We start from the raw sequence: 24665 nt of genomic DNA, 5'->3' as shown, positions 1-24665 counted from the left end.
ATAGTTTGCGTCGGGAATAACGACATCTTTGGGATAATTTAAACAACAAACTATAGGTATATATATACTCCACATCGGCTCGAACAGCCTTTCAACCGGAAAAGTAAAGATAGAAAGGTGTTTCGCAAAAGAGACTACGGCCATGTGACAAGCTGTCAATTTAACACGTTTTGCCCGCCTCTTCTAGTTAACAGAATACCTAACAGTAATCTGTAAATGAACAGTCGGTTATCGTTATGGGTGCTAACTCATACCCCATAACAATTGGCACGTAGTTAAACTGACAGTAACGGGTGAAATCTTTGGCTAACATTGCATAAAGATAACTCTTTGTCACGCTGATGCCGCCGTCACGAAATCGGTCAATACTATGTAGCCTACGCATTGAAGAATTTGACTTTGTATTTAAACGGTGCAAGTGCTAAGGGCCACTTGCGTCATCCCACTAACCCGGGTTAACCGGTTAAACCTGGAGTTACCATGGTTACCAGTACAATTTGACACTGTGTTAATGGTTTAACCGCTTAAGCCCGGGTTAGTGCGATGGTGCAAGTGACGCTAAGAGATATAAATATTTGTGTAAATAACACATCTATTGAATGTGTATAGAATAAATATTTTACATGAAAATGTTCTCAAGAAATTAAAAACTACAAAAGTATAAATATATATAATTTCTAATAACACTTATTATCCTCATTTTCGGTGCTATATTTTAAGGCCTCTACGGTTTTAGACACAGCCGCACGGAATAATGCTAACGCTGAACCATGTGTAAAGATTTTTGGCCATGCGCTTTTTTCCGGGTGGTCTCTCACCCCGAATCATTCGTTGAATAAAGTGTTGAACTTTCATAACACTATAAGTAATACCTACTAAGTAACGTACCATAGTAAATCACAGCTTATTGATGTCCGGATCATGCCAGTTGACATATGATTCAACGTTTACACAACGTTTGTTTTGGGCGGGCGCGCGCGCGACTTCCCGCGCAGTGCAAGTCGACGCGCGACCGCGAGCACCAGTGAGCATTCCGACATTTCCGACTCGTGCGCATATTGTAGTGCTGTTGTTCCACCAGTGAAGTGACCCGACACCATGAGACTAGTGAGTATCAGTGTGTGTTATTTTGAACTTCAATAGGTTAAACAATTGGATGTAATATAAAAATTGATGCCGAAGCTTTTAAACCAACGTACAATTATTACTGAGGGATCAGCAAAGTTTGAGGAAAAAAGACAGCTGCAGAAAAAACCATCAGTTATATAATTATAAGGAACACCGAATTTAGATTTTAAACTGTTAACTTTTGGAAAACGGTAAGCGCTCCTCGCACTTTTGCACCTCAAAAGAACCGCATGCGGTTTGCGGCGGGGATTTGCCGACCTCTTTACACGTAATGTATAAAAATGCGCGCATGCTATCGAGTATTTTTCTGTGATGCAATAGTTTCGAATTGGAACTGAATTTCATGTTTTTTTCTACTAAATATATGAGGAAGTATTTACAGCTATATTGTGCTTAAGTGATTTGAAGTTTTTTGGTTCAACTGCAAGTAAACAGGTGTTGTAAGTTTTGGGGTTGCGTTCCTCAAAGAGCAGAAAAAGTTAAGATCCTTCATCTTTCAACTTTCTATCTGTCAAGACCTTTTTCTCTAAGAAACCCGTGGACTAAGTAAGGATGTTACGATTACGTTTAAGTCAATAACAAATCTTCAATAAAGATGTTTATCGCACGCCTTTTTACACTTGCATACAAAAACTCCCAGATGACCTAAATTTGGTAAAAAGCTATGTCTTATAGCCCAAGTCAAAGGGAAAATTCGAAAACCGCCATATGATACTGCGCGACGATCGACGATATATGGAGATAAGAATTCGGTAACGGCGAAGTTATGTTAGTCCCTCGAGCATTTTTGACGCTTTTATAGATCATGCACTTCAATACTATCACCTCATCAATTCCATTGGAACATCTTTAATAAGTACAATATACCCACTACACGCACTACTACACTATATAGTAGTATATACCGTTATTAATATATATATATATATAATATTTCTGTGTTTCACGGAAGTTTTGTTATTAAAAGTACCTATACCGAGGACGAAAGCTCCTGTTTCATTAAGCTCAAGTGATGGTATCTATTAGTTCAATTAGTTGGCTATTAATCTGCACTTCATATGACGGACCTTTCTTCCTGGACTTATGAAGTTTGCATGTTATTGCTGTATAATGATGTTACGCTATAGCAATTATGATTACAACAAGTAGAACCATAACAATTGATCGTGATTCAAGATACATCATTATAATCGTGTTAAAACTGTTTAACCGTGTCAAGATTTATAACTTCATTGTGTGAGTTACGTTTTTCATTTCATGTTATTTGATTTAATCTTTTAAAGTTTTACATACGAACGTCTATAATTATCTTGACCGGGAATTTCGACATTGTGACATTATCAAGTTATAAATTTAACTGTAATAATTAGTTATTCCATGTTCTTTTGACATCGCTGTGAATTAATTTATTATTTACATTACACATTGGTATTTGCATGTTTATTGGTATAACTATGTAAAGCCTGACCAGTAATATATGATCATTGTCAAGAGGGCGCTGTTATTCTCATGTATTGTCACCCTATACACCCTATATTCAGTATGGTATGAAATAAATAGTTCCAGTGAAATTCCGCAACATGGCGCGTGGTCATATATTCCGGTCAGGCTTTATATGATGATATTGACGATCACTACATAGTATAAAACAAAGTCGCTTCCTGCTGTCTGTCTGTCCCTATGTATGCTTAGATCTTTAAAACTACGCAACGGATTTTGATGCAGACTTTATTAATAGATAGAGTGATTCAAGAGGAAGGTTTATGTTTATATGTATAATATCAGCATTGAACCCGTGCGAAGCCGGGGCGGGTCGCTAGTTGGATATAAATGAAGCTTTGAAATATTGTCACACGGTATTACATGTACAGTGCCGTTATAGTCATTTATAATGTTATAATAATTTACAAAATAAATGAATTGTATTAAATGCCTAATTTTATCAAGTTAGGTAATTTCCGGAAATTTCTGGTAAATCCTGTCAATTTTTTCACACTTGACCCATGACAACCATGTACACGCGTGTTAACTGGCGCATTCTCCAAGAAGACTCCTCATATTCTTCATTTTCTACCAGAATCGTCTTGTTAGCGTGTCATATTGACATTTTACTTTAGGTCAAGCCTGTAAATAAAGAACCTACCCCTCTTACTTCTACCTTTTTAGGGTTCCGTACCCAAAGAGTAAAAACTGGGACCCTATTACTAAGACTCCGCTGTCCGTCTGTCTGTCTATCAAGTATCACCGGGCTGTATCTCATGAACCGTGATAGCTAGACAGTTGAAATTTTCACAGATGATGTATTTCTGTTGCCGCTATAACAACAAATACTAAAAAGTACGGAACCCTCGGTGCGCGAGTCCGACTCGCACTTGGCCGGTTTTTCCATTTTCTTTTCTCTCTTTTTCCACTTTTCACTCTCCCTGCTCCGTTACGCATTCCTCCATATACGTGGAGGAGGACGTAACGCGACAGTTTTTGACCCAAACATCCCGATCAACGAAAGACAGACATTTTAAAAACTTCAGTGCAAAAAATCTCAATCTCTGTTAAATTTTGTCTCCTTCTAACAAACAGAAATGTCAAAATGACGGATAGAGAAAAACGATTATCAACGGTTAGTTGATTTGACAGACGGATTTAAATATTTTTTTATTATAAATTTTGGATAGTCTCCCCTCCATCCTCTTATTAAGTTATTACGTATGATATTCAATATCACACTTATCAAGTTCTAATTATCTCGAAACATAATCCGTTGAACACTATTTGAGTAACGAATTTTCCCACGCATTTTCTTTCCTTACCGATTCATACTAATTGCTGGAGATTATCATTCTTACCTTTCTAGCGAATTGCCTATTGTAATTAACTTTTTAACCAGTCACTTGGAAGCTGCATGTACTATGCAGAAATAGACTACGTCCTATAGACTTCGCATTATTAAGGATTACCGAAAACTCGCGGTAACCACGTAAGCGCTCTTGGGTTTTGCACAGAAATTAAATAAATATTATTTTTATAAGACATTCTTACACAGATTGACTAAGTCCTACAGTAAGCTCAAGAAGGCTTGTGTTATGGGTACTCAGGCAACGATATATATAATATACAAATACATAAATACATAAGAAAATACCCAAGACTCAGGAACAAATATCTGTGTTCATCACACAAATAAATGCCCTTACCGGGATTCGAACCCAGGACCATCGGCTTCACGGGCAGGGTCACTACATACTAGGCCAGACCGGTCGTGACATGAGGTGTAAAAAAATGAGGTGTACGTGTCTCGTGTCGACAAAACTCGTACACAATTAAAGGGCTATAAAGGTTAATATCTGAGCGGACCCCGAATAACAACTATTGTTATCTATATTAATGTGTATCGGGACCCTTTTATATTTTGTAAATGATGCTAGATCATCCAGTTAACATTCAACAACATTTTTTACTTATTTTAACAACCTACGTGTACTTGAATCTTCCTTAATTTCAGTAATCTTATATCTTTGTAAATAATAAAAAAAGCGCTTACGCTTTATGCTAAATTAGTATGGGGATGCCATTCAGTGGTGACGAGCGCGAATGGTCATATATGCTTTATCTAGTAAGAGGTATATTATTATGTATTAATCTTCATGTAATCATAAAATTGGATCGCTTCATTCAGGAAGACGCGTGCCTTGGCTCGTATTGTCATGCTATTAAAGATTTGACAAATCTCCTACCTATAATACCTCCTCGATGTACATAATCGATCAAGGGTGGAATCCGTGTTTATGTGTTGTCTTCAGACACAATAAAATAATCAATGCACTTTCCCCCGGTGATGCAACCGTGCGCTCGCGCTCCGATCTGCCCGTTTACACGAGTCGGAAGATGTTTAAGGATTTTCCCAGAATACTGATGTTATGATTACAATAGGCTTTAAACAACCGCCTTATAAATATTTACTTTCCTTTTTTTCCCGACTGTGGCAAAGCCAAAAACGAATTTTCTCTACTATGTATGCTGACAGTGCAGTAGGTTGGATTTCTAATGGGTATTCTTATACATAAACGCATTTAACTGATTTGCAAGACCGAAGTGATCCCATAAGTGTTCCGTTTGTCAAAATAAAGTTTTGCACGGAACACTAAAAATTTAGTAAATAATATACAAAATGAAAATGTAAGTATAAATGCAGTATTTTCTACAAACCTAAATATATATCGACCAACAAAACCTGTTCACTGATTAAATTATGGTAGACAAATTCAGAAGATAACAGTAATTTTAAGAATAGAAAACGACTAAATATATAAGTAGTCTGCATCTTCTCAAATGATTTTTCGCCAAAGACCCTAATCTGTTAAACAAAAGCGTTACCATTATTCGAAAGGATATCGAACTAAAATAATAGGGAATATAACGCCAAACTCTGCGCAGGGGGCGCCACTATCACAATCTGAGGTTCTACCACAAAACAAGAAAATCAAAATTTCGTTATCCAACATCTCTGTCACACTTGCATATTCGAGCGATAAAGAGGCAGATAGCGACATTTCGGATTCGCGTTTCCCGGTGGGTTCTCTGTAAACAAACCGCCTTGGTGCATCAATGTCATATTTTATTATATCTGAAAACTTGTCAAAAAACAGTATGTAAAAGTTACTCTATGGTTTACTAAACGGGCTACTGCTGCAGTCTGGTGGCAGAATATTGCAGTAATACCCCCTATTCCAAACTAGATTTATATTCAATAAAAGCTTCATAACTCCATACGTTCCTCGAAGCACGCTACGGGTCACGGGTTCGCAGGCTTTACGTTATAAATATTACGAGCTCATACTAGCATGTCTTAACGTAACATAAATCGATAAGATTCACTAGACTGCACGCCGTCGCTTGTCTAACAAGTCTATTAAAATTATTGATAGTTAAAGTAGAAAATTTGGAGATTTTTAAATTTTTTCATATGTCAGTTATCGCCGATCAGTTTTAAAACCAAATGAGTTAGTTGTCATTTAGCTAGGCAGTGGTTACATCAACATATTTTTCATCACACCAGCTGGTAAAGGCTCTCTTAATTAAACGTAAACAAATGCAAATTTTGAGTTGTTTCCTTATGTGGGCTGGTAGAATTGACTTTCAAATGATGATTTTGAATGATAAATATTTAATAACATTAATTTCGAATGGATTTGGTTTGATTTTGTTTGATATTTCACTGTTAGTATTTTCCTTGCGTTGGTGCGGTGAAAATTTTTGTGTTTCATTTGGAGGCAAAATTTGTTTAACCCTCGTGCCTTGAAACCCTCGCAACGCTCAAGATTTCACTTTTCGAACCACTCGCTACGCTCGCGGTTCAATTTTGGAATATTTCGCTTGCTCAGGTATCAATATTAGCGCGTGAGGTTAAACAACAACCTTGCCCCCTTGTTAAATAAATAACTATTGTACACCTTTTGACTACTAGTTAGTTACATTGTTTAATGTTTATGGATACTATTTGTATGAGAGTTTCAAAATAACTAACTATTAAACAAGCGATGACACGTAAATAAACCAGCTCTTGTAAATTGATAGTTACAAATGTTACAATCCTCTATATCCTCCCGACCCTAAATTCAGTACCGCGTCGTTTTACTCCCACTTCTAGTAATTGTTTAATTTTGTCACAACTCTATATAAATATGCGTTCCGATTCAATACAAACTCGTAAAAAATTATGTAAAAGCAAACAGTGTCGCCAAATTACGAAACTAATGCAAAACATGTATGCGCATGCGCAAGCTATAGCAGGGACATATCGCATCGCATTATGTAATGTAACTCTCTATCTAATGACTACTCTGTGACCTATGATCTGAACTAGGCGTCTGAGCTGTTGAAAAACTACTTCTTGTTTCCTTTCTCGACGGAATGAAAGATGTTATATTTTCATTGAAGTGTATTTGTGCGCCCATTTGATAATAAGTCGGTAGAGAACATTACGCCACGTTTGTAGATTTTGTAGAGCTAACTTGTAACTCCAGTGTTTATACAGTATGTGGCTGTGAACTTGAGAACTCACCGAGGGTTCCGTACTTTTTAGTATTTGTTGTTATAGCGGCAACAGACAGAAATACATCATCTGTTAAAATTTCAACTGTCTATCTATCACGGTTTATGAGATACAGCCCGGTGACAGACAGACATATGGACAGACGGACAGACAGACAGACGAAAAGACGGACAGAGGATTCTCAGTAATAGCGTCCCGTTTTTACCCTTCGGGTACGGATCCCTAAAAAGTGAAAATATATTAGGTAGGTACTGATCGTTTATGCCTGCAATTTCCTCCGCCACCTCCTTATAAATATTGAAGTGGTTTAATAGCTGTACTTGTTGATATAACACGTTACCGGAATCAGAAAATTGTCTTCATCATTCACAAAGTGATCGTCAACTTTAAAGTCACCAATTAACGTAAAAAAATACAAACACTCGAACACCATAAGCGCTGAGTGAAGGATGACGCTATGACATAATAATAAATTCCTCGATTCGTGTAAGTAGGATGAAAGTAAAAGCGCATCGCACGTCGATCACGATGACACATTTTTGTTCTTTTATCTCAATGGGTTGCCGATTGTACGAGAATTGCCCAATCGATACACCTGTAGGTATGCTTATGCTTTAGCCTAAGATGCTAAACAATAGTCAAAACATAATAGGCAAGATTCGGTATGACCTAACCAAAGTAAAGCAATATTCACGGCCTTCCAAACAAATTTTTCCACAAATTAATGTGAATCGGCTAATGCACTAGCGTTTTTAGGGTTCCGTACCTCAAAAGGAATAAACGGAACCCTTATAGGATCACTCGTGCGTCTGTCTGTCTGTCTGTCTGTCCGTCGACCAATTAAGGCGGTTCCCTGAGCCAGAAGGCGAAAAATCTCCTTATATGATCCTGTTTTTCTAAGAGACGTTGATATTCGTAGACGTGGAAAAAATATATGTAGTTCTTGACTATATTATCTTTAATATCATAGCTTCCGATACACGAATTATGACACTTCGCTCGATACAATTAATTCCCAAAGTAACCTCTAACTCGGACTTTTAATCCAACTTTACTCGGTTATTTATTATGTGATACTATAAACAAAAAAAGAAGAAAAAACAATCATAACTTAAATAATAATTTCATAGCTTTCGAATTTCGATATTGTAGGATAACGTTTTTCAAATAAATAAAAATCGACAAAATTCGATCAAAATTGACACTTGGCGCATGATCTTTCCCGTTCTTTCTTGCGAAATGTGACAGAGACAGCGGCAAACCGATGGAACGGCCTTAAGCTGAAATTTGGCACACATATGTAAGTCTGTGACCCAAAGACAGACATGTAACGTAAACAAATAAATTTTAAACATAGGGGCCACTTTTGGGGGGTAAATGAGAAAATTAAAAATATAGTTTTTTTTAAACTATATCGTGTTACATATCAAATGAAAGAGCTCATTGTGAGGATCGCAAATATATTTGTTATGTAATTTTAGGATTAACAGCTTAGAAGTTATTCAAGAAAATAGGCAAAAAATTACCATCCCCCCCCCTTTATCTCCGAAACCACTGGGTATAAAATTTTGAAAAAATACACTAAATAGATCTTTACCCATATATTTCAGGAAAACCTATTAAAAATGTGCAGTCAAGCGTGAGTCGGACTTAATTACTTAGTTTTTGATCCGACCCCTACGGGTTTTTTTAAGACATTTCACTCGCGTTTCACATAAAAAATACATTGTTTAAATTGTGTATTGTACGGAACCCTTGGAACGCGAGTCCGACTCGCACTTGGCCGGTTTTTTTATTTGACCATCTAAATTTTAAATCATCGGATACCTAAATCGAGTGTTGTTAGGTAACCTAGAGCAAATGAGCCTTGACGTTAACTAATGTGCTTAATGTGTTCTCACACTAACAATAATATGTAGATAAAATTCTTAACGTTCATCTATTTGAATTACATATCTGTTTTGGTTCTGTTACTAATGTTTATACTTTCTTATGTATGGAAAATGTAAAAGTCTTGCTCATCTCCTGTCAGAGCGGGGATTTTAAAACGCTGTTATTGATTTAATATTGACATTATACCACTCTACACTAATGTCATATCAAATATCAAATAAAATACAGATTTAAAAAATCTTAATGCCGCTACTGACAGCACTTTGCACCTCGTGTAATGATTGATGGACACACGTAGGTATCGAAGAACTTACGCGCACAGCACTCGTTTTTGTGTAGTCATAATCACTGTGCACCCGTGAATGAAGTGTCATAAATATCTTTCACTGCCTAGCATGAATTAATCGATTCATGATTCAGGAATTTTATTTAGGAGAAAAACATAAATATGGAGGCTGTAAACAAATGTAATCTTACAAATTACAATCAGACCGCATTAATTAATCCTAAAATTGCAATTGCAATATTAGGGATTGGAATTTTCGCCTATTCCACCTATTAGCAAATCTGTACAGTGGACGACTTACCTTTTTAGAAGATGTTTACTTTTTATAGTGACGCTTTTCAGTGACGCTTAATAATAAGTTGGTTCTGTTTGTCTCATCTCAAGCAATACTTCAGTTTGAGCGTTTTTGAATAAATATCTTCTATTCTATTATATTTTTGAATTTTTTGAATTCTATATTTTTACATTCTGTTAGAGCTTTCTTCTTCTTGTTTCCGATCAACAAAGTATTATGAACCAGTGCATTTATCATTATCATTAATATTCTGAATGAGAGTTTTGAATGATTCACGGTTAGTTTCACTAGACTTATATTGACCGGGATATGGACTGTGATTACCTTTTGTGTATTGTGAATGAGTCTTGAACGCAGACCGCTAGTTTGCGCGCATTAACCAGCAAGAGTAATTATCTTTCCTAATAAAAGTAATTAATACAATAAAGGTAGGTAAATAGCTACACGTACCTGTTTTCTGAAGAATGCCGTACGATACCTTTGTTATAGTATATACTAGAAGTATACAAAGAGTTGTAGGTATACTGAGATATTTTTTAAGATCTCCAAATAGTAGAATGAGCTAACACAGCTTAAGTAACAGTCGGACACCTTAAAAAATCCAACTATACAATATTTTATTTGCCAAAGATGCATACATACCTTAGCATCATTTATGATTGCTGTCGCGCCGTAAGACAGTGAAAGCCCACCATTTTCGGATAGAAGTTTCCCACGATCGCAGACGAAGATTATGGGACATTTCTTTTGTTCCCCGTGTTTAGCGCTAATCTAGACAGATGTTCTTAATCAAATAATTAAATAAAAATTATACGTTTTTTGGTAAATTATTACCTTTTGTATTCTTGATTATCTAATACTATCTTTCAATGATATCATCACTAGCTTCTGCCCGCGAGTTCGTCTGCGTGGGATGATGATGATGAGTGATATAAACTGTCCTATAATATATCCTTCCTCGGCCCTCAAACTACCTCAGTTCAAAATACTATCGTATATACATACAAGTATCTATATATTTATTTATTTTAAAATTTAATTCAGACAACAAGGTCCATATTACATACACCTTACAGACTAACATACATATAAATTTCATAAACTTAAAAACTAAGCCTCTAATGGAGTTAGCCGGTCGAAATAATAAGCAGATGGCGCCAGCATAGCTTGCCCTGTCAATCCCTAGAAATGTGTCAAATTTTTGTTTTTTTAATGCCCTGGATGCCAGCCCTTTAAGCCAAATCTCATAGAAAAAGATGCAAGCTATGATGGCGCCATCTCTGCAAACCTTTGACAGTTGCCAACCCCATTAGGGGACACCTATGACAGACGAAATTTTAATAAGACATGCACCTAGCCACCTCGCGCCTGTGTGGTGCACCGCGAACCTCGTGAATATCGGATACCTGGAATAATTGTGTGCCCTGGCCGAGTCCTCTGTGCGGATCCCAACTCCCGGAGAAAGGTTAGTGCTGTCTTGACAAACTGACAATCTTTTATCCTAAAATTATTTACCTAATTGTCCCGTTTTCTAAACAATCTCCATACCAAATTACGTCTACCTAAATGGGTTAAGCGGTTTAAGCGTGAAGAGGAAACAGACAGACAGACAGTTACTTCGCATTTATACTATAAATACGTAGTAGGAATTTATAAGCTTGACACACGGTGTTAATCACACGCATTGAACAATGCTTAAATATCAGCAACAAACAACAACAAAAACAAAATAAATTCGCGATAGACCCGTTTGTAAATGTGATTTAATATGTGCTTAAATATCAGACTCTAAAGTCTAATCTAACTAACTAATCTTTCGTTGACACTGGTATTTTCATACATGTAAAGAAACGCTGTACGCAGCGTAAGGCGGCAATAGTTGATAGATCAAGGCTTAAGACCTTATCAAAATAGAGTAAATCCGTCGTGTCACTTGAGTGTCGTCAGCGTCATTTACAATTTTTCAGGTAATATCGGGCTAGCGCAAATACTATAATCTCCTTCGTTGCTCAACATGGCCTGTTCGTAAACGCATAGGTAGAATATCGAACTTTGAAATCACATAATTAATATCCTTCTCATACTTCTTCAATGATTCAATATTACAAATTGCCCGATACACTGTGGAGCTTGTGCTTTATGCATTCTCCGCCTCCAAGCGACTTATCTCTTCATTTGCCTGCAGCTTTCGACCCCAGATTTATAGAGGGCAAATAAGGTTATGCCATGATTATGTAAGTCCATCAATCTTGCCCGCCAGACAATGGGCAGAATACCGTAATGACAGCCACTTCAAACGATTATAATTTTTAATTTATTTGTACAAGAACGCTGAGTACGTTAAGTTCACAATGTTGTTCTTTATGTGGGTCAAAGTATGATTTAAATTCAGATATACTTAACACCATTTGGATAGGATCATGAAAAAGTCTTCCAAATAGATCTCGGTAGACAAATAACAGAGATATAGTAATAATCTATAAGTAAATTCTAATTGAATTACATGGCAACGATAAGTGCTACAAACAATAGGCGTGGATATAACAAGGCATCTAAATAACCATAAAACGGGTACGTTGTATATTTTGAACAAGGCATCTAGTTCATCAAGTACATGAAATTAGATGCCTAAAATAAATAAGCGTTGAGGTTGACTCTAAAACGTCAACCTCCTTTTGTTTTTTGCTGGTTAAAACTAGTGCACGCTAGTTAAACAGCAAATAAATAAGAGACTAAATAGCTAACATGCGAACATCGCATTCGTCTTTAATCTTTTGGACGCCAATGACGTATATATCGGCACCTCAGGTCCAACGCCAAAGACGGATTAATCGGTCACAGACCACAGAGCAACATAGACCTACGTGCATGTGCATAAAGTCTAATTTCAGTTTTGACACTTCGGTGACGTGGCGTCCGAGAGACAGCTTTTGTGTTTGACAAAACATACATAATAAAGGTTAATGCATACTGACAATGACAATACGAGAACAAGCATGAGTAATGTAGAGCATTAGGTACTCCGCCCGTGATGGTATCTGCCATATGTCTCCGACCACGTGACAGCTAGCATTTCTTCATTGCCCGTAAGGATCATTTCGCAATTCGTTAGCTATCGATTAAGATCCTATCCTTTTGAAGTGTGCATCTCCAAAAAATGCGTGAGAAAAAGAAAATAGTGGCTTGTAACATCATTTAGAGACACCCACACATCGCTGTAGAGATAAATGTTGCGATTACGAGTAGGTATCTATTCTCTGCCCACCCATTAAGTTTGTTTGTTTTACGAAAACTTCTTAGTGTTAGCTAGAAGTATCGTTTTTGGCCAACTTTGCACTGTTTTTGGCCAGTTGATATTTGAATTGATATATATATAAGTTAAATAAACAATCTATATTTTTTGTGTTTTAAAATCTTTATACGGTAACGAATCGAGTTTGTCGTGGTATATGGTATAATATAATAAATACATTTATTTTATCGTATATTAAGACAATAAATGACCACAAATTGTACTTCTAAACCGCAGCGATATTTTAATATATTTATAGGGGAAAGGAGAGACTGTGATGATGCATAGCAACGTAAATAAACTGACCAGTATATGGAATTTGGAAATAGTACATTTTGTCTATACAATTTTCTAACACCGATTACAAGTCCTGAGACATACTCAACCTGACAAGCCGAGACAAGGTGCTTTCTTAATTTCTGGGCGTGGTAGATGTCTATTCTTGCATTTCTAGTAGGTACCTGCATTGATATCGTTATAATGTTTGAATTCATAATGAGCCTTTGTCAGATTGATTAAGTGAGTACCATGTGCCATAAGAATTAGTGCTTGTACTTAAAGACAATAAGCAATTAACACATCATATCGTCTAACGATCGTGCAGCTATTATTACGAGTTGGACAATACTTTCTAGATAAGACAAGCTCTCAAAATGTACAATTGCTGTACAGGTTGATTACATCAAATTAGTATGTTGAATTGATTTAACGTTGGTGCACAATGTTAGAATAAACCATAATTAAACATTGCTTACATTGTGGTATCACATCGTTAGTTTTTTTTGAGTGTGAACTAAGATAGAGTATCTCCTACCTCCTTTTTCTATCGCAATGACGCCCCGGGGGAATTGTATCATATTGCATGACAGCAAATATGATCAACTCATACTTACTTGTTAGATTGTCAGATCATTAATCATTTATACGACCTATTTATTTTTAAGCGGCGTACAATAATATACACTATTATTCAATGATTAACTAATCTTATTCAGTAATCTATCAGCAACAATATCGGACTGGAAAATCACATTAATAAAGCACTAGTTTGCTTTAATTTCAATTTCATGAAAATGTTAAGAGACAGTTAAAAAAAAATTGGCTGTCAAACTAAACTATGTAGTACACTATTAAGAGTTATACAACTTATACAAGTTACAGTAGGTACTTTTATGATATCACTTACAAGATGCGACTTGTCTAGACTCTAGATATTTAAAAGTCATATCGGAAGTAAGTTCCGGGGTAATATATTAATAAAACATTATCTTCAGCCAATTCTCGTTACGTATGCTCATCCATAACTTCCATAAGCCTTAATGATTGACTCATTATATGATTACGCACAAATAAAGTTCATAAGGTGTCTGTCTTGTACTCGACATAATATATCTTTCAATCAGAACTAATTAGTTCGTACACAGAAGACATACAAGCTGATGAAACAAGACGAAGGAAATTGTAAATTAGATAATACAATGCAGCATAAACATTGACACTAGAGATAATTAAAGCATAAAGAATTACAATAGTCGATTTTACAGCCATGGTCCGCAAGTTCAACACGATACGTAATTACGTACGTACGTACGTCGTCTTTAGTTTTATTCTGAATTTTTCTCTCATTTAAATCACTGGCCCATTTAAGTAATTTAGTTCTGGGACTTCACATAGGTAGTTAGAAAGGAGATTTTGGACTGAAGTTTGGTGGTTTCGCGGTAATAAACTTTATACAAAATATATACCTAGGTAAGATATGTTAGGCGCATGATGGCACCATATTCAATCAAAAATAATGAGATTGACAGTCCCTATTCGTTACACGTCTCTAAATGCAGAAAGAACATTGAGTCTATTCTAGGACAAGCAATAATGCTCGCTCAACTATTAGATCACTTGTCGCAAGCCATGGGATATCTGTCGCTTAAGCCGACATTTAATTAATTATAAATATTATAATACAATTGCAGTGCAGCTTAAATTCTGAGAATTAAACGCAATTGAATCTCACGCACGACAAAAATGCATTAAATGTAATGATCGACGCCGGCAATGTAATTGTATCTACTAACTAAACGTTCTGTTTAAGTGAATTATGGTTTATTCTTCGCGCTTGGTTACAAATAATATAAATATTTCGTAATTTAAATTATTTATTGTAAGCTTTTGATAGAAAAGTTATTTTACGTACATACAATACAAAATACATATGTACCATTGTACCTAATAAAGCAGTTATAATAAATACAATAAATTTCGCATGCAACCATAGTTTGATTAATTAAACGTTGTTAACTTAAGTTAACAACAGGATTAACTGGAAACGTTCGTAATATAATTCCAAATAACAAAAATTTCATTAAAGTGCAAGCAATTATATCTGTTGCTTATAGGTACTAACCTAACTAATTATAGGTGTTAACCTAACCTAACCTAACTAGAAAATACAGCAGGTACTTAGATATTAAAGTAAAATTGAACTATTGGTCGAATAACTTAAAATTTATACTAAACTTAAACTATGTAAATAAACTAAAATTAATGTTTTTAAAAATCGTTTATTTCGTATATGTACTGATTTTTGTTTAGTACGAGGAATACGTATAAAGCTGAGGGTTTTCTGTAATACCCTCGTAAGGTCCAATGTGCATTACAATGTACACTCTATTTCAATCTAATTTGAACCTTACACTAACTGAATTAAGTAGTATTTCTTTTGTTTCATTGTTTTCTAAAACAAACGAAAGTCACCCTAATTTTCTATACAACAAGGTTCAAATTAAAAATAGGAAAACTTTGTATGGTGAGCCTTACGAGGATACGGTATAGACCACGTTTACTAGCTCTTCCTATAGCTTTCAAGCAATCATCATATTATTTTAAGTGGAGATGAAAATTGAAGAGTAGACCTACCGAGGTCCGCACTCGGAGTCCCCTTATTATAGAGGTCAACAAAATTCACTAGAGCCTTGCTAGTTATGACTTCTAGGTCAAACTATTTCCTTGGAGCTTTGATGAAGATTTGTCAGTGACCTGCGATAATCAGAAGAATATTCTTAGTCCATCGAGCTGTTTTCAATTCAATTCAATTCAATTATTTAATTCGAATCATTTTGATCCATATAGTGTCCATCTATAGTGTGATCCAGTTAGTAAGTACAACAAAACTTAAAATTAATTAAGGTTAGCAAAGATAGATATAACTCCGTAATAGATGGATACAGTCTAAGGAAAAAACGTGCCTCGAAAATCAAGAAAATTTGATTCTCGTTCAGAGGGCGCTACTAGTTTTGGCCTACAGTCGTATAGATGGCGTTGACGGTTTCGTTTGTTATTTAACAATTTTAACGCATATCAGTGAAAGAACATGGGTCAAAATCATAAAAATAATTAATGCAAATAAAAAAAATCATTTATCTATATTTAAATACATTCTATCGTATTTTTATAAATCTTCATTTTTAGTTTTAAAGTGTGTCGACAGATGGCAGTGAATTTACTGGGGTTACAAAATTTACTATGACAGTACCGCTCTAGTATAAGTTACTCTATGAGGTTAGTGACATACAATTACAATTCACAAAACACACACATAAATTATAAAATAAAATACCTATACAATAACATATAAAATAAAATCTAGGCAATCTAGATGCACCATTTCTCAACATCTGTTGCGGTGCGGCCACATGTAGACTGTTCCAGTGTTTGAGTAATGGTGCATCTATCTTACCTGCCAACGTAACCTCCTGTGCCTGTTTTACAATCGACGCTTTTTAGGGTTCCGTACCTCAAAAGGAAAAAACGGAACTCTTATAGGATCACTCGTGCGTCTGTCTGTCTGTCTGTCTGTCTGTCCGTCTGTCTGTCTGTCCGTCTATCACAGCCTATTTTCTCCGAAACTACTAGACCAATTAAGTTGAAACTTGGTATACATATTTGGTATACATATGTAAGTTTGTGACTCAAAGACGGACATGTAACGTACACAAATGATTTTTAAACATGGCGGCCACTTTTGGGGGGTAAATGAGAGAATTAAAAATAAAGTTTTTCAAAATATATCATGTTATATATCAAATGAAAGAGCTCATTGTGAGAATCTCAAATGTATTTTTTTTATAATTTTAGGATAAACAATTTAGAAGTTATTCAAGAAAATAGGCAAAAATTACCATTCTCTGAAACTAATGGGTCTAAAATTTAAAATACACAAAATAGATCTTTACCTATAGATGTTTGTTTTTGATTACAGGAAAACCTATTAGAAATTGCAGTCAAGCGTGAGTCGGACTTAATTACTTAGTTTTTGATCTGACCCCTACGGGTTTTTTAAGACATTTCACTCACGTTTCACATAAAAAATACATTGTTTAAATTTTGTAATGTACGGAACCCTTGGAACGCGAGTCCGACTCGCACTTGGCCGGTTTTTTTTTTTCATAGAAACAGCCAATGTTTTAAATCACTTATTGCTGTAAATGTAGCGCTATTATAGTTTTTAATATTGAACAGACATTAGGTAATTTGTTTTCTTTCGTCCGCAGTGTGATCCTGTACTACAAATTATAAAATGCATAATGATAATTATCACGCTACACAAGCCCTACTCTTTAAAAACACCAACAGACTGATTTTTAAGTAAAGCAACAACACAATAGCTTGCATGGCTTGTCAATTTATCACACCACACAATTTGTCTATTGTTTCAAAGATTATATCATCGCACGACTGGTTTACATGTGCTAATCGATTCGCAATCAAGGAAGTAACTAATAATGAAATGTTGAGAACGATTTTAGAAAAAAACTAGGTACCTTCTAAAATGTTTGTAATTACTTTGATAACGTTTTCAAGGATAAGTAGTAAACTAATTTAACGATTTACCTTAGGTATTTTTAGATTCTCGCGCGACATTTTCCACCACTCCACTTTCAAGCACTAAGAGTGACAGTGCGCCGCGTACCGTATGAGTTACACCGTAAAAGTCACTCACTCGCACACTTATCATTATCACACACACTTTTACATTTCTGCGGCAATTTGATGTTTTTTTTTTAGTTTTAGTCTTTGTTTTAGTTTTAGTCTAAAGTTTAGTTCGTTCTGGTGTTGGTTTTTTCTGTAACTTTTGTTATAAATATATTTAAAAAAGGCGGTAATTAATATTTTGTTTGTCTTAATTTTCTGTTTAATAATGTTTGTATTTTTATGTCAATGTAAAATTATTTGTGTGTCGTTGGCGTACGTGTCGCCATTATTTTTAGATTAAGCCAGGTCCCCACAGAAAACCAGCGCCACGGTTTGCCGCGGCACTATGCTGAGTGGGGATCCTTTTTGGCGTCCAAATGTTTTTTTGTCTGCATGCTTTTCTTTTTTATGTTACTATGTTGTGGCGTCAAATAAAGGTATTTTCTTTCTTTCTAAAATTCAATAAGGAGAATTAACAATTACACCTAAATAATAATTATACAAGAACAGGCATGGAGAAAAGCAAGGCACCTACGAATACAGATCAACTAAATTACGATGTCCACGTAAATCGTAGAGTTAATTCGCTTCCTCCACTGCAAGTCCCGACAATGGAAAGAAAAGTCAATTTGAGCAAATCTGCACGTTGTGATGACGTAAACTTTCTCCGGCGACGTGAGTGCACTGACAGACATAGGACATTAGCACTTTTCTATATTGGAGTTTAACGCATTTATTATGTCTCGAGCGCACGCGCGGTAATGATACAAATTATCTGACATTATTTTAAGTTAAGGCCGTTCCATCGGTTTGCCGCTGTCTTTGTCACTTTTCGCAAGAAAGAACGGGAAAGAACATACGCGCCAAGTGTCAATTTTGATCGAATTTTGTCGGTGTTTATTTATTTTAAAAACGTTACCTAACAATATCGAAATTCTAAAGCTATGAAATTACTATTTATGTTAAGATTGTTTTTTCTTCTTTTTTTGTTTATAGTATCACATAATAAATAACCGAGTAAAGTTGGATTAAAAGTCCGAGTTAGAGGTTACTTTGGGAATTAATTGTATCGAGCGAAGTGTCATAATTCATGTATCGGAAGCTATGTTGTTAAAGATAATATAGTCAAGAACTACATATATTTTTTCCACGTCTACGAATATCAACGCCTCTTAGACAAACAGGATCATATAAGGAGATTTTTCGCCTTCTGGCTCAGGGAACCGCCTTAAGGCCCGATCACTGCGTTTTCGTGTAGGCAGCATTTATAATAGGACGAGAAATTATTTCAGTCCAACTAAGCTAACTGTGCAACGACCTTGCAGTAATTAAGTGTGGAAGTGCGTAGTTTTAAATAGGAATTTGACGTTTATGGTGTCACCTCCACACTCTGTCATTGCAGTCTCGGCAGAATTAGGTCATTAGTCCTACTCAACACAAAAACGTCAAAAAAAATTACAAAATATATGGATACTCTGTCATTTGGACTTACGAGTATGTACAAAATGGTGATTTATTGGTTTTCTAATTATACAACAGAAGGAAAAAAATACTGTATTCAAAACACGGAAACGAAAATCGAAATCAGTGCGCACAGCGCCTAACAATCCTACGATTCAGATCGTGACAGCTTTTAACGCTCGCATCGCACGGTGTATTGTATTGAACTATCGTAATTTAGATAATGTTTCTCACTCGGATTAGTATACGGTTCAGACGGGTACACATACACACACACATTCGTTTTCACTTTGATGATAGGTGAGATGTCTGACTTTGGCTAAATTACTAAATTAGTTCTAAAAACTTAAAAAAAATTATATGCCTGTATTTTGTTAGAGAATCGCCTTTTATCAAGTGAAAAACTATTTTGATAAAGGTTTCATATCTAGGTTTAGGTCTAGAATCCTAGAGCCTCTGGAACGTAAATATGGCTGTATTGTTATATTTATTATTCCTTTGGCGGCCGAGCTGTGGTTAGACAGACATACCAAAACGAATAATGCAAGCCATTTTTATAATTATTTATAATTTACGATTTACCATAAACGGTATCGGTATACGGTTCTAATTCACCATAATAAGAATTCCTTGCGGCAAATAATACCTAAATGCCGTAGGTCAATTTAAATTCCACGGTTTGATTCAAAATTAGTTGCATAATCCTCTTTATAAGCTAGTAGGTAAGATGTAGGCATCTCATGTCTGCACAAAGGCCGTTTTCAGAATCAATAAAGCTAATATGATACCCATTCAATATCAGTTGGAGTTCGGCTTACTCCCACACACGTGGCTTCGTTCTAGAGCCTGCGTATCAATACAATGTCAATATAATTTTGATGGTTCAAATGCACGTACGAAAAAGATGACCGAGTCTGTGTTATTCAACCGAAGGAAAGTAGCCATCAATAATTCATAGTTCACACTTCACACGAGAACACTGCACCGAAGTATCAACAATTTATATTAATATGCAACGATTGGCCTCGACATGTCAAATGACTAGCCATCAAAACTAATGAACGACTTTGTGGATCGAATTTGTCTGAATAGTGTATTTTTATCACGACGCAACATTGGCGTTTGCAAACTTTGCGACGCAACATTAAACAATCCGAACATTTAAAAAATCTAATATTTTTACCAACTTAAAATACAAACTTGAAGTTATCTGATACCTTCGAACTTCGAACTGAATCTAATCACAAACTTTAAAAGCTTGATAAAATGCAAGCTGATGGGATCCCTGAGAAATTGAAGGGAGTCCTTGGACTGGGAACAATGAAATACTGACAAAAAAACTAAAAGTTAAAATTTTGTACTCGGTGGAATTGAGTAAATCACGGAATATCACTGTATCTCACAATTATGCAAAGCATTAGCTTCATATGGGTACTATGAAAATCACCAGCAGTGCATCAGTTGCACGTACATGTAGTTAGTGAATGCATTTTACCAGTAAGCATATCGGAACAGTGCATCGTGGGCAAATAAACTCAAAGGGAGAGCGGCAACTGCCCTCACGAACTGTGAACCGAAAGGAGCTACAGGGCGATTCCAGTTCTGATTTCGTAGTTTATTGCAACTTTTGCAAGCTTATATTTGTTTTTACTTGCCCGGTGTCTTTAATTAAATCCTGGAAGTTTATTTGACCTTTTTTGTACTCAATTTAGATTTTAATGCAATATCAAGCATTATTAGGTAGCAAATTTGGTTATGGAGCCGTGATGGCCGTGATGTGGCTATAACAGCCTTGCAGACCATTATTATAACCTGACAAGGCAAGACAATGTAAAATAATTTTAGGACCGCTATCTTACTATCGAAAACTATCCAAATTTAAATAAAATATTTTCCTATTAAAGGTCTTAAAAATACTGTTTCAAATACGTTGCCGTCCATTAGCTTTTTCACTACGAAGTTAACCTAATCTTTCTACTGATATTTATTGAAAGAATAAATTATCAATACTGAGTTTAAAAGCTTTCATTTGTCAGTTTGTTACCTTTGATTTTTGAACAATGACGTCGTCCATTGGTTACGGACATTACGTTGAAAACTCGATAACAATTTTTTTGTAATTAAACATAATGTAGAGGTTTTGGTGAACCTTTACTTGGATTTCATAAAGTTAACACGCAAAGTGATTTATCTACTTTGATAATAGGTAGGTACAATAATTGTAATTACATGAGAAGTCATGAGAATGTTAACGTTGGATTTACGTGGCTCTATGGAAAAATTCGAATTGCTCTAATAGGGATGTTGCCAATTTTAAGAACTGTTTTCATTTTATAGATAGACACGTAATTATTACAAAAAAATATGTTTAAATTTTTTATTTATTAATTTTAAATAAAAAGAGTGTTTAATTAGTTTAGTGTTTAAATTTTGCACCTAAACTACCCAAGCTGTCACGTGATCTTGATGACGTCACGATGTCATAAATAAACAAACTGCTATCAAATTTTCAGTCATAGCGTAGATAAAAAGCTGAAGTATTTTATTTCTCTCTCTTTCTAAAATATATTATTATATATAAGCTATAATAATGAATAACAAGTTTTACAAGTGCTATGCAGTGCCTATGTGTAATAAAACAACAATCAAGACACTAGAGTAGGTATTAGTTATTCGTATTCACCTTTTGATTAAAATAGTCTTAGTACCTTACGAGTCCCGAGATCTTTTATGAGCCGCAGGTGAATAAACACACACTTTCACACGTATCACAAACGACGTTTTTTAATACATTTACGAAAAAAATCACAATTAAAAAAAATTATAAGTAAAACAAATATTTGTTACACTTCCAGTTACGAATTTTGCCTTGAAATTGAATGATATTGTTAATTCGGCACTATATTTTAGGTTCAACGATGATGATTAATTTTTACATACATTGCAAAAAATTATCACCATAACGGATTTCATACAAAAACACGGTTACAATCTAAGATTAATTATTTTTATTCAACTAAATTTTGAGTGCAAATAGAGGGCGCCGGTTTAACTTTTAAATTTAAAATTTTTCCGTTTCCGACAGCCAACGTGGCAATTATATTATATCAATTATTCAGCCAAATAATTAAAAAGAATTTTAGTGAAATATCGTATTATATAATATTGTATTTGTTTAATAACAAACAAATATATACTTTATAGCGTGTAATAATATTTTTTCTACGTAATAAATGTCTAATGGCGTAATAAAAAATACATACAGTTTTTGAACATCCAAAGTATCCAAACTCTGGTGGTAACGTATGGATTACGGTCAGGTTTGACAACTTGTCTGTGGGACTTCCTCACACCGTGACGTAACGCGTTTAGCGTTTGCAGTCACGTGATACTGGAAATTATTTAAAATATTTTTAATTTAATTTAATTAATTTGTTACGCATATTTACACTTACAAAATGTGATTTTCAGCATTCTAATATTCCATGTTATATATTCGCGATTCATGTCAACATCCCTATGATAGCTGACCATATGGTCAGTTTTTTGAAAAGGAGCGTTGGCATAAGTCCAAGTATACCAAGCTTTGTTTATAAAACACATTTTAAAAAATCTAAGTGAACGTATGACAAACGAGTTTTTGCACTTTAACATGCGCCTAAATTGCGTTGAAACGTAAGCATATGTTTGATATCCCGAGGTGTCAAAAAACAAAGCGGAATTGCGCCCCTGTAGCCACAAAGTTGGCACGGCGCGTGCCCCGGCTAAACACACGCCTATGGGCATTTGCTCCACGAAGATTGCTGTATAAATAATAGAGAAACTACGAAAATGTATTATTATATTACCTCCAAATGAGTACAAGTGTTACATGCTATTACTATAATTGTTTTACACACTTTTACACTTCAAATTTAATGGGGTGTAACATATGAAAGGTATGAAAGGTTATGGAAAATTTCCGACCAACGGTCGACGACGAGCCGCAGGCTGCACTGCACTCACTCGCTGTCCAACCCTTATATCGCCTTGCCTGCCATGTTCGAATATTGAACTATAATTCTGATAACTACATGCTTGAACTATAATTGTGATAACTGCGTAGTAAACGTGCTAAGATGAATTTTATTTACCGTCACAACAACTAAACAATCAAGTCCAAGTTGAAATCAATTTAAATGGTTCGATTTCAAAGTATGCCGTACTGGCTTTGAAATCAAATGAATACGAAATAATTTTATTGATTACCTACATGTATAGGTAGGTAGTTATCCACACGCAAGCATATTATTAGTGCATGCCATGGCAATAAAAACTAGATCTTTGAGATCAGCGGTCGTCTATCACTGTCAGAAGCGTAGCGTAGCCGTAGGAATTGTATCGAGCAATGATTGCACGTCGGACATAACAAAAATGTTGGAAATGGTCATTGCGTGTCACGGAATGTCGCGGTTTTAATAAAGCTTTTAAATGACTAGCCTCTTCCCGCGACTTCATCTATGTTAGTTTCTAGACTGTCTTATCCTCCCTTCCCAAACTCCTTTCTGTAATTCCTATATTTTTTCTTTTTTCATTCCCACACGGGATGATTACTGGGTTATTGGGATAAAATTAAAAATATCCTCTATCCCAATCCAGTTTATTAAGACGAGAGGTACCTACAGAATCTTTTGGATAGTGTAAGTGTCTTAAGCTTTGGAATGTTTAAGATTCATCACATATATCACGTCAACTGAGGAGTATCGTTCCAAAGGACTTATTTTTGTATGATGTTCATAGAGAAAAAAAGCTGTTTTAAAAGACTCTCCTCAACTATTTTATGTATCTTGTTATGTTGTTATGTTGTTATGTTGTCAACGGGTGACCACGAACGCTGTAAAGGGTTCGAAACGTCGGGATGTATTATAAATTCAATATACGCGATATAATCCGTTTTCATAGTTTTATTTCATGAGTAACTATCGCGGTAACCGAAGACAATATTATGTTGTATTAGTCAATGAATTTCATTTGTATTACATGCAAACTGTAAACATCCAAAAGATAAAGAATTGCTACAATCCAATAAGATATTCCAAAATTGTGCAACAGTCACCTGCACTTTGCGCCCCACCGTACGTCGCTGAGGTCATCCTAATATTCTTATGTTTACACGGTAATATAAATGTTAAATATATGCGTTTCAACATTATTGCGCATTATCATTTCTCCGTGTCAAAGTTACACATCGAATTTGTCGAATATGTGTATATTATTAAATCTACTGTCTTACGAAAGTTTCGTCTGGCCTAGA

At 35.1% G+C, this 24665-nt stretch overlaps 1 protein-coding gene across 1 annotated transcript in view; it reads left to right on the top strand.

The window, feature by feature from the left end:
• The first annotated feature begins 967 nt into the window (after positions 1-967).
• LOC134743738 (bromodomain-containing protein DDB_G0280777-like) overlaps positions 968-24665 on the top strand; it is a 36909-nt gene continuing 13211 nt past the window's right edge. The window contains exon 1 of the mRNA XM_063677371.1: positions 968-1107. Within this exon, the coding sequence (XP_063533441.1) occupies positions 1099-1107 (9 nt within the window). The 5' untranslated portion in view covers positions 968-1098. The remainder of the gene's footprint in view (positions 1108-24665) is intronic.

Source organism: Cydia strobilella, chromosome 8 (genome assembly GCF_947568885.1).
Source record: "Cydia strobilella chromosome 8, ilCydStro3.1, whole genome shotgun sequence".
NCBI classification, from domain to species: domain Eukaryota; kingdom Metazoa; phylum Arthropoda; class Insecta; order Lepidoptera; family Tortricidae; genus Cydia; species Cydia strobilella.
Note: the sequence above shows the minus strand (reverse complement) of the source record. Positions and strands in the feature narration are given on the sequence as shown.